Raw genomic sequence first — 12,230 nt, forward strand, 5'->3', positions numbered from 1 at the left:
ACTATCATATCAATTTTGAAGCTTCTTTTGTACAGTGTATAAATTTTAGGGTGTTTTTTTTTTTTGTATTGACCACTCTTCTATCAAACCAATTTGAGGCCAGTAGTACAGTTCACCACTTCAGATATATCTGGCTCCAAAGGGAACTTTAAACTGTGGTTTCATTTTAAATCGCTCATCTAAGATTCTGTATTAATTGCCCACCATCAAACGCAATTAGCAATTCTTTCATGTGTGGTTTATGTAATGTAATACTTCAATTACATTATTCATTCAGGTTCTGTTTTGGATTATAGGCTGAAAATTCTTTATTAGTGTAGATGTAACCATGCTGCTGGAGTTTTAAAAAATTTACTGATTGAATAATTAATTGGAAAAGAACAAGCTGCAGATTCCTGATGGATTTATGAGACAATTATTCTGTCATGTGATTATCTACATTATACTATAGAAAGCAATGATAAAAATAATATTATTGGAATGAGGCAGTCACAACAGTAAAGAAAGGATATTCCCAAAATTTGGAGTGACTTCAGCTCATTTGGGGTTAAAATTATTAGGTAATGCAAATGAATTCTGCAAAGCATCTTCTACACAGTTAACAACCATTTGGAACCTAAGTCAAGATGCTTAAGAATAGGAGAATTATGCTTAAGAATAGTAAAAAAGAAAAAAAATGGGGGGAAAGTAGAAATATATAAATAGTGTACATGTCAAATGCTAAACACTAAACTTGCACGGGGGGCAATAAGCAATTTATGAAAGGAAACAAGGTGGTAAAATAGCAGGAATTTTAGTTAAGACTCATATTTGCAAAAATAAAAATGTACCCAGCCTGTGAAACCCTGAAGTGGAAGATTAACAAATGCCAACTCTTTTTCACTCATCAAGTTGCAAAGTAGACCCTCGAACAAAAATCTTTGAAGTTCACAGCTCTGGAAACACAAGTGACAGACTATTCCATCCTTTAATGGACTTATTAACGGGGTGTGATATACAAATGTGGTTGTTTTTTTTAATATCTTATTGCTTTCACCTACATTTTCTGAGTTTTTCAGACTTGGACCCTTCAAGCTCTCAAGTATCCTTATGAAAGAATGGCATAGCATGTATGTGTAATACCCAGATGTTTAAATTGGCTGTTTATAAAAAGTTACCATATAGCCTTCTGTTTCCAAGCATAGACAAGTAACACAGTGTCATAGCTCACGAGATTAAGTTAAAAGTGGAGGCCTTGCAAGTATCAGTGCCAGGTGAAGGCCTCACCTGCCTATAGCAATGTTTTTACTGACACAAACAAAAAGAGCAATGTTTGGGAATTTATACATTAAGTGGAAGAGTTAACCACAAAAAAATCATTTTTTTGTATGTGTACCCTTGTGACTGATCTATACTGAGCTACCCCTCTAACTTTTCCCCTTTACTACTACTGAGTCAACTGAACTTCAAGTTTTTCAAAATAGCTTTCTTTTTAATATCTGTAAGACTATCTCAAAGAAGATATTCTTTCTAGCTTCGGCAGCAAGGCAGTGATTTGTGCACTTATAGGTGTACTTTGTTTAGTGTCACCTATGGCGCAGATTGGATAGATTTTGTAAAAGATAGCATTACTTTTAAAGAAACATACAATTTGACAAGCTATTGCATTTTACCTTCATTTTATTGCCATATTTTTCATCATACTCATTGTTTTCCAACTGTCACTAAATTGTTCATTTTCTTAGTCTGTTACATTCACGGGCCTATTTACTGTTTATAAAGCAATATGCACTTACAGGTTTTGGAGATGGCTTGGGCTCCGAGGGTCGCATGTGCAAGTGGGTCATCATTGCCTGAAGACGTTCCCGTTCTTTAGAAAGCTGTTAAAGAAAGAGTGAGATCAGAAGCATTTTAGAAATGACTAATACAGCTATTTTATTTCGTCTGCTCCATCTTATCATTGGAGGCTGTTGTAGGGTAATGGTTCCTGCATATCAAATCCTTATATGTGAGCAGCAACGTATGTACAAAGAAAGGCAACTTTGGCAATTCTGGGGGTCGGGGGAGAGGCCCACCTATAGCTTTCCTCCTCGTGTTTAAAAGGTCAGGGAAAACAAATAATACTTCATCTTTTTGTCAATAAGAGAATTGAGGTCACCATTGCCTTGACAGTAACAAGTTACCAGGACCATAAATTAGGCGGCCCATAGTGGCTCTTTAAAAATCCTGTGGACACTGATAGCAATGGACTAGTGCCAACAACTGTGAAGGGGTGAAGGGGTCCTTGTAGCACAGTGCCTGCCAGGATTGTCTGCACACTTCATCCATTCCCACCGAGGTCCAGTTAGTGCCCCCTGCAATCTGCCATCATCAATCTAATTCAATAGAGTGACAGGGACCAGGCAGTGTGAAATGCTGAACTCTGCCACTAAGCCGACATCTACACTGCACTGGGTCTCATTACAACTGATGGACCTTACTTTTCTATCAGTCACACAAAAGGGGGGGGGGACTCATAATTGGTCACCCTGCAAGCAGAAACTCTGTTCGGCCTTTCGCATCACAGCGGAACCTTTTTATAAATGGTAAACAGCTGCTTAAGAAACCTTTCAACATGCTTCAGAAAACGTATCAGGGTTATTTACACCCACCCACCCACCTTTTTTTGTTTTGTTATAATCAATTCTCAATTGATTTTTCACAGCACTCAACGAAAGAATCTTTATAGTTTCTGATTCCAAGAGCACCCAGTTATTTAAAACACAGAAATGAATAACCATGCAAGTTTTTAAAAACTTCCCAAAACTATCATTACCACCACCATCATCAATTTATTTTTTAAATTCCTACCCTTTATCTGAAGATCACATGGCGGATTACAATATAAAAACACAAAAAATACACACCATAATAACAAACAAAGACAAAAAAGGTATCATGCACAAAGATAAAGACGTTAAGAGTAGTATTCTAGAAAGGTTAATTTGAATACACTAAAAACAATTAATATGCCTTTGAGAGTCAAATCTCAAAGCTTAATCTTTAAAACTTGTTTTTCAGCCAAATTCATAAAGATGAAGGGTTACATTTTCTGTTAGACCCAGAAAAAAGTATAAAGAAGAAACATGCAGTAATTTCAAATGTCTCTGTGTGCATATGTATATGTATACAGAGAGAGAGAGAGAGAGAGAGCTCACCCTTTCCAAAGGTTTGGGATAGGTAACTAAAGCAAGCTCCCCACCAGTAAAATATTCAATTTCCCACTTGGCTGTGAACTTGAAGGCGAGTCCAAGTAGCCAGACGTTATAATGATTCTGGCTTAGATTTCAGTGAGTCTCGTGTTAAGAGGAAGTCACTCACTGAGGGCAGCCCTTGCCCTTGCTATCTGAATGCGCCATACAGATAGCCTCATTAAGAGGATATTTTTGGTGGACCTTAGAAGTTGTATTGGAAGAAATGGGAGGAGGTAAACTTGCAAATTAAATTAGACGAATTACATTTAAATGTGCCACTATTTTGGGGCCTGTGCTACACAGATGAAATTGTTAAACCTAATTCTGCCAGACCACCTTAAGCATATATAACGCAGGAAATTGCAGACATCTGAAATTTGCCTGAAGTTTTGTCTGATGTTCTTGAAATTTGGGCAATCTAACTTCCCCCCAAAGTCATCCAAATTCTTCCTAAGTTTAGGGTACTGACTGGTCTACTGTCCAGTCCACTCAGCTCTCACTTGCACCAAATCCTTCCTTGTTGCACTTAAAGTTAGCAACCTATACAGAATATATACTTTGGGTTTGTGCCATTTGTGCTGTGGATAGCTACTGCTCACAGTTGACCAAAAAAGCACCATCGGGAGAGGCGCCATGTGACAAAAGTGATAATGTGAAAAGGCATATGCTCCCAAACACTAACAGTCTGTGTATGATTGTTATAATTCATAAAATAAATTTATAAAACAATAAGTCAGAACTTATAAGTAATAGTAAATTATGAATTCTCATTAATAAGCATCAGTTCAGAACAAATCACATTTCTTCAAGGAAGTCAAAGATTTCTAGAAGATTTTCCCAAACCTGTATTTCTAATTGCTGAACCACCTGCATTTGCACCCGACACTGAGCAGTGCTTCTGTCATCCAGTGCATGTTCATTATTAAGGTGCCTAGTAAAAGAAGACAGAATAAAAACAACTCAACATTAGGAGGCTGTTATAAATCCCCTGAACCTTACTTTTTGCCCCCAGCCCGGCCTAGCTATTAACAGAGAAAGGGAGTTTTCATTTATCAGAGAGGTAGTCATAGACTAATTCAAGCGACTCAACCTAAGAAGCAACAGACACAACAGGATTGCCCTCTCATCCAAAACTGCAATGGTAACTGGGAATGACAGAAGCTGTTTCTTCTACCAAACAGCCACAGAGCACCACTGGATGGACATTAATAGAGTTTTGAGTTGTGGAAGTGTCACTAGCGGCTGTATACAAAGCCCCCTATTTTGAATTAGGCAAATGGACATTCTGAATTGTATCCAACGCTAGTTCGACACATTGGATTCCCATTGAAATTCATGGCCATGACTAATTTAAGTCCATTAATTTCAATGTGTCTACACTTAGATACAAACCTCTGTCTCATCACTGGGCTATGTGACACAGATAGGAGGTGTATGAAAATGTGCAAGTGTCAAGAAAGATCTCACATTTATTTTATATATCGTATCATCCCTCTCATGTCTCACCTGTGAGAACGGTAGCACTACAACATGCCTAAATAGGAATTCTACATTATTTCAACATAATCCCTCATTGGCTTCTCACACCATTATCTTCAAGCAGGCCTAAAACCATGAGTTCAATTGCTGCTCTTTCCACCGCCACCATTACAGAGTAGAGTTGTGTCAACTGCTAAATGGTTAGGTAACTATGCCAGGAACTGTGCAGTGTCGCAAAGACATCTCTAAATGACAAAAATGTGGCACTCTAGACGTTGGACTCCAATGTCTGTCATCACTGACTGCTGGCTATGCTGGCTAGGACTGATGGCAGTTGATGTCCAACAAAATCAGGAGGGCTACGGGTTCTCTACAACTGCCTTAATCCTCCTGAATTTGGCAAAAATGCCTATTTAAATGAGTGGTGCAAAGCAATGAAAACTGAACTGTATGATGAGGCTTATTTTCTTGGGTTGCTTTAGAGAAAAGGGATTAAAGGAAGAACAGAGACCAATGGAGGTTTTTTTAAATATAGCAATGGAGATTGTTTTGATCTGAAATGATGGAAGAGGTCAGATATTATACAGCAGTATATTTAGTAATTTATATTTGGCTTTCTAGGGAGAAATCTTAAGCCAATAATAGTCTTGAGCACAGTGGCAACCGCTGCGGCATTACTTACCTAACTTCCCAATAGCAAGCATTGCGGCTGGTCACTGAGAGGAAGAAAGGCAATATGGTAGGGAGCACACTGTAATGGTACTGGACTGGCTGCACCACTATGCCTGCATCACCCACCCTCAATCCCTCGCCCCTCCATCTCTCAGTAAACAGCAGTAACACTCAGTATTAGGAAGCCTGGTGAGCAATGCTGCCTCCCTGACTACTGGGGGAAGGGCCAAAGGTTCCACTGAAAGAAATTAGAGAGATAAACATTTAATATTTACTATTAATATTAACTAATAGACAATTTGGGAATAGAAAGGAAGGGGCTAAGAGAAGAGTGATGTTATAAGAAGATGTGCATGCAAAAGGACCAGAGAGGATGGATTAAAGAAATTTACAGCTGGGGGTAGGGCAGAGGTAAAGTACAAGTTGAGTATGAAAGGATAGTATAAGAAGAAATTAACTGGGGTTGAGTAAAAAATACTTCCAGAGGCAGGGCTTTTTTTCAGCAGGAACTTGCTGGAACTCAGTTCCGGCACCTCTCAGGTGGGTGCCATTGCCATTCTAAGAGAACAAGGCAGGCGTTCAGGGTGAGTTACAGAACCTATTTTTCTAGAAAAATAGCACTGGGGGTAGGAAACTAAAACGATAAAAGAAGCAGCCTTTTCCACTTAGAGCCTCTGGATCACCAAATTCTGCCTAAAATGGGGAGGCCGAGTCACAATACTTAAACAAATATCTGCTTGAGGAAAGCTGAGCTGTGGAATTAGCAATTTCCAAAGCTAAATTAGAAGAAGAAGAAGAAGAAGAGTTTGGATTTGATATCCCGCCTTTCACTCCCCTTCAGGAGTCTCAAAGCGGCTAACATTCTCCTTTCCCTTCCTCCCCCACAACAAACACTCTGTGAGGTGAGTGGGGCTGAGAGACTTCACAGAAGTGTGACTGGCCCAAGGTCACCCAGCAGCTGCATGTGGAGGAGCGGAGACACGAACCCGGTTCACCAGATTACGTGACTACCGCTCTTAACCACTACACCACACTGTAGAAAGTGTTGCAGTGATCGCCAGCAGATAATGTTAAACTCTGCCTCCCATTTCGTGACTGGTGGGTCTCGGCAATTTTCAGTCAACTCAGGTGGGCCCTGAAGGTAGAAAGTTTGAGAATCTCTGATGTGGACAATACTGAGCTAGATGGCCCATTGGTTTGGCTCAACTTCTTAAAGTAACAAAACAACTGTGCTATACTGTGTTCATCTGAATGTGGAATCTCCCTGACTTCATAATCCATTCCTGGGACAGGCATGAGAGTCCAAAACTCTTACCATGTTGAGATTTCTCCCTGGAAAGTTGGTATTTAAAAAATCGCAAGTGGCCTTGTCTACAAATGAAAACAGACAATTTCACTTACTTGCTTTCTCAAGCTTCTGAGTAAAATCATAATTTCCTTCTAGAAGCAGGTGTAATGCTTCAAGAACAACCAGCTGTGTAAAACAGTTTATTTTTTATTTTTTATGGTTAATCATGGTCTAATGACTGATCTCGAAATTACAGTAAACAGATAGAAAGTTAATTGATGTATTAATTTGCTGTGTGACACATCACAGAAGTCTGGTCTGCACTTTACAGATATTTTTAAACTATGCCTATGATTTATTATTGTAATTAAGATCTTAGCAGTTGGAGGGTTAATGTGATACAAATCCAAATTATTCTCAGATTTCCAAATAAATATGGCAGGGTGATTTTGAATCTAATAAATATGGGCATCAGTTTTTAAATAAAAATGACTAAAACATATAGACAGATGAAACATAGGTATGGATGAGAAACTATTGCCCCCAGTATTCAATACTTTGTATACTCATGTATGTGTGATGCATGTTGGAGTCATAAATCTCTACAAGAAATTTGACAGCTGCACTACATCCCTTAAATGACAATGTTAGCAAAGCAAGTGACAAAAGAAGTAAACACAGCCACAGAAGACTTACGGTATCAAAGCAAAACTTAATATATAATGTTGTATAATGCTGAAATGCAATGTAATGCAGAGAAGAAGAAGAAGAAGAGTTTGGATTTGATATCCCGCCTTTCACTCCCTTTAAGGAGTCTCAAAGCAGCTAACATTCTCCTTTCCCTTCCTCCCCCACAACAAACACTCTGTGAGGTGAGTGGGGCTGAGAGACTTCAGAGAAGTGTGACTGGCCCAAGGTCACCCAGCAGCTGCATGTGGAGGAGCGGAGACGCGAACCCGGTTCCCCAGATTATGAGACTACCGCTCTTAACCACTACACCATACTGGCTCTAAATGTGCCAGTACAATTATGCACAAACAACAAACTTTTGTAGCTTCTCTCCAGTAAGCAAATGCCCAGAAGCCTCTTAACAGAACCACACTAATCTGCTTGTAGCTTTGCTTGCAGTGGTCTCCAGAGAAAGCAGACTTTAAGAAGCGTAATAGGCTAAAATGGCCTTTTTATGCTGTCATCTATATAACAAGTTGATTGAGGGCCAATATAGTCCAGTGGCTTGTAGATACAGTGCTAAGCTTGGAAAGGGCAGACCTGGCTTCAAGTTCCCTCTCAAGCATGAAGCTCAGTGGGTGAATATGGACTTACACCTTCCCTCTCAACCTAAGCTACTGCGCTGGGTTTTTTGTGATGGTAAGTGGAGTGGGTTGTATTCTGCCTTGAGTTCATCCTGAAAAGGGCACAACTAAAGTGTAATATTCCCAATATACCTAAATATGTTTTGGCTTTATAATGAAACATAAATTTGGCTCCATATATCTAACAATCTCAACTCAGCTCTGATGTTTTTAATGTCATATAATATGTGGGATCACTTTTTCAAAAGCCCACCCCTTAATTATTTGTGGGTGTCTGTGTGACAAGACCAGAAGTGATAAGACTGATAAGACCGTCAAGTCCTGAAGGAAGACTGGCTCTTGAGAACCCCCTGCTTGGCAGGGGGTTGGACTCGATGGCCCTTGTGGTCTCTTCCAACTCTATGATTCTATTCTATGATTCTAACATACAATGGAATCTGAGAAGAATCAAGTGGGGGTCAAGAGAAAAACAGCACCTTTATTGGAATAGCTCTAAAGCAGCCTTCACCACTGAACTCAATGGAACCTATTTCTGAGCAGACTTTCACCCAAGGCTCAGCACATTCCACTGCCGCCTCTTCCTTGCACATACACACACACACACACACACGCCTGATTTTCAGGGAAGAGGAAGAACCTCTATACTGGTTGGTGCTATGAAGGAAAATTAGAAGAAGAAAGAACAGAACCAAAGTAGGGGCAGGGGTGAGAAGATGGAAGGAGACCCAGCAAGAACAAGCAACAGGAAGAAAATACATAGGAAAATAGGTAGAAAGTAATGAAGAAAGACCCAGCAAAAAAAAAAAAGGCACACTAAACAAAGGTTTTCTTGTCTATAGCCATACCACCCTGAACACGTCTGATCCCAGAAGCTAAGTAGGGTCAGGCCTGGTTAGTACTTGGATGGGAGACCACCTGGGAATACCGGGTGCTGTAGGCTTGATTGTGGACTCTCCTTCCATGGAGGTCTTTAAGCACAGGTTGGATGGCCATCTATCATGGATGCTTTAGTTGAGATTCCTGCATTTCAGGTGGCTGGACAAGATGACCCTTGAGATCCCTCCCAACTCTACAGTTCTATGATTGATTCTATTGGATCAGCCTGCAGTATGTGTAGCAGCCAAAGGCTTTGAAATGGCACATGGTTTTTAAACACTCTCGTTGTTGTGTTTAGTATTTTGTGTTTTTATAGTGTAAAGTGCCCTGTGAAGGGCAGTATTTCAAACCAACCAACCAACAAAATCATAAACATTCTGTTTCATCTGAGTGGGGCTTAATTTCTTATGGGTACTTTTGTAGGAAACTGGACTGGGGAAGAAAGGCTCTTGTACACACACAAAGACTGTTCCACATCTTTCTTTGTATGCAGATGTGTGCAGAAAGCAGCAACCACTCCTCCACCTCAGCAGATGGGTCACCTCTCCCATCTATTGTTTTTGCTGCTGTTGTTACTATTATTAGCTAGCGGAACAGAAACAGAAACATTTCTTTCCCATGATCATCTGGCTGCACTTCCCTTGCTCTTTGGCTCTGGAGGTAGATGCATTCAGAGGACATCCTCCACTTCAATAGTGCTGCCACTGCACTCAAGGTACAGTCCTGAGCCATCAGCCAGTAAGTGAATACAAGAACTGAGGCTCCACCCCAACAGGAAGTCCATGGGTGGGAATTATAAGCTCAAAGAAAGAGCCCCAGCAGGCCCCTAGGTGAAGGCCAAGGACAGTGTCAGATGACAAAATAGGCAGAGCAGGCACCGATCTATGGGTCTTTTAGGGGCCCTGCAACAACGGTTCAAAACAATATTGATCTGATCTTGAAATAAAATTACAATCAAGTTTTCTTAGATCAATGTTATCCCAATAGAGCACATGCACAAGAAACCTCCAGATATGAAGCTTTCTGTGAGTTAGTGTGCTCAAAAACGTAATAGGCGATAATTTGCGATGCCCCCCCCCCCTGAGATTTCAACTGCCTAGAGGTCTCCACAGGGTTTAATCTGGCACTGGCCCAAACACCTCTTTTGTAGCCTGAGTGAGATGGAGAGGATTAATTTGCAGCAACTCAGAAATAAATTTGGGACACAGGCCCATGTGCTCATGCTTAGGGATATCCAGTCAATGTGCAGAATAGCTTACATGTGACCTGTGTTGGTTCTGAAGCTAGGGGATGTCAAGCCAGAGTCAGCAACATCCTGCTAAACTTTACTTGGGAGAGAATTGTAAAACATCAATGGTGATATCCAGTGTGAAATATCAATGGTGATATCCACAATCAATAACAGTAGTAATTTAAGTCCATTGATTTCAGTGGGTCAACTCTGAGTATAACTTAGTTGGATATCACCTCAAGTCTGCAGATACATTATTTTCAGGGAACAATTGGGAAATTGAGGATATTTTCTGAAGCTCATGTCTATGACAGGTTGATTCTTGTCATGAGAAGTCATCCATACAGCTAGTTATAATATAACTATCTACAACACATATTCCGGAATGGAGCTACAACTATAATGGGTCTATTGAGAAGTAAACAAGCTGAGGATTCGAACCTTGTTCATTTAATATGTTATTTTGCTAGATGTCAATGTTACTGAAAACCCAGTGAGTCTTGCTAGATGTTTTCCCAACCAAGGGAGAACGTTGGAATGAGGTGGTCGAAGTGGAGCTATTTGCAAAAACAAGGTCATAAACTTGTAAAATGTTTCTATAAATAACATCTGATAAGCACATTGCCAGATTTGAGTCAACCTCCAGAATCTGGTATCACTGGAACCTCCAGAATCTGTTTGGGAATGTCAAAGGCAACCAAAGTCACAAATGAAAGAGTGCCTCTGAGAATGTGAAACAAGAATAGCCAGCCTGCTCATGTGTTGGAATTAGGAAAAAGGTGTTTTAGGTGTCTTCAGAACAGGCTAGTCCCTGCCGCCCTTTTTAAATAAACCAAGCGCTAGCTAAACAGATATCCACACACAGATCGAATTATATTTGCAGAAATATCAATTGCAAGAAGATCCACATTTGTAAGATATAGGTAACATTGTTAAGAAAAGGTAGAGAACACAGAAGATTAGTTGTGAGGATGTACTAGAGAGTAAGCAGGATGCTAGACTTTAGTAGAGAGAATCTATATTGGCTTGAAACAAAAGGAACTTGCATCAACGGAAGTTAGAGTGGATTTACTTTCAGTTAAGTTTCCAGTGGACACCTAGCCATTTCAATTAACCCCTGTGTAACTTGGTACTCTTGTCAGTCTCTGCTTAGAAGAATCCCAGGACTAAAATAGCAGAATGCCAAAGGTCAGGGCAGAGGTACCCTGGCAGTGGTCTGTGGGGGAATTGAAACAGAACCTGTCTGAACTAAGTTCAACTCCAGGCAGTACTATTCTGAGCCTCACTTTAATGAGCACTAAAAAAATAAAAAAATAACCTAAACATATTCTAACCAGAGAGGATCACAAACTATAGTTACTTCTCTTACAAGTAACCAAAGTTTGCTGGAAATCCTTTTATAGTGATTTTTCTAACAAATGTTTATAGCTTGAAACTAACTTTCCCCATGCTTAAAATAAGCATATATAAAATTTGAAAGACTTGACTCCTCACTTTTGAAGGAACAGTTAGAACTGTACAAAACACATTGAAATTAAAGATGGTACTTAACTGTATTCTATAATAATTATCATTTGTTTTTAACTAGGGATCGATCAACCTAATTCCAGTCAGTGTTAATTTTACATGTGTTCATCTCTAAGTCTTTTTTTGTTCTGTTTCTGCAATAAGCTCCATTTTTAACATCAGCATGAAAATCTCTATTTACCGGTAGATACATAATTAATATATCCAATAATATATATTTAAATATGCATTTGACCTCCATGTGTGCATTTCCAAATATGTTTCTCTCCTAAGACACACATTTTAATGCATTTTGGTGCAGTATTTGGCTGAGAAGAATTCAAGGAAGTGCAAAATCCAAAGGATTTTATGGGCCAAACCATACACTAGTCTGGGAGATGCAAACTGGGGCACTTCACACAGAAATTTGCAGAAATTAAATTCCTCAAGCATCTCAGCTATGGGTAGTATTTGTTACTACAACAGACCTTTCTTTATTCATTCTTTTGGATTAAAAGTACCCTGCCTTGCATAGATAGTGCATGTAGCATGCAATACTCAGAAAACTCAAGCACATGAGTCCTGAATCCTTAAAACTGTTTGAAAAATATTTGTACACACAGAGGACAGAGAGGATTGGTTGAGAGGAGACA

At 39.6% G+C, this 12,230-nt stretch overlaps 1 protein-coding gene across 9 annotated transcripts in view; it reads right to left on the reverse strand.

Annotated features, from left to right (window-relative positions):
• FOXP2 (forkhead box P2) overlaps positions 1 to 12,230 on the reverse strand; it is a 339,779-nt gene that overhangs the window by 35,142 nt on the left and 292,407 nt on the right. For all 9 annotated transcript variants that reach the window (XR_014223814.1, XM_082239660.1, XM_082239662.1 and 6 more), the window contains 2 exons: positions 4,056 to 4,143; positions 1,776 to 1,859 (listed from right to left, as the gene is read on the reverse strand). Coding sequence is in view for 8 of the 9 variants with exons in the window: in XM_082239660.1 (XP_082095786.1) it covers positions 1,776 to 1,859; positions 4,056 to 4,143 (172 nt within the window). In the remaining variant the exon portion in view is untranslated. The remainder of the gene's footprint in view (positions 1 to 1,775; positions 1,860 to 4,055; positions 4,144 to 12,230) is intronic.

This window comes from Podarcis vaucheri, assembly GCF_965113315.1.
Source record: "Podarcis vaucheri genome assembly, chromosome: 10".
NCBI classification, from domain to species: Eukaryota; Metazoa; Chordata; class Lepidosauria; order Squamata; family Lacertidae; genus Podarcis; species Podarcis vaucheri.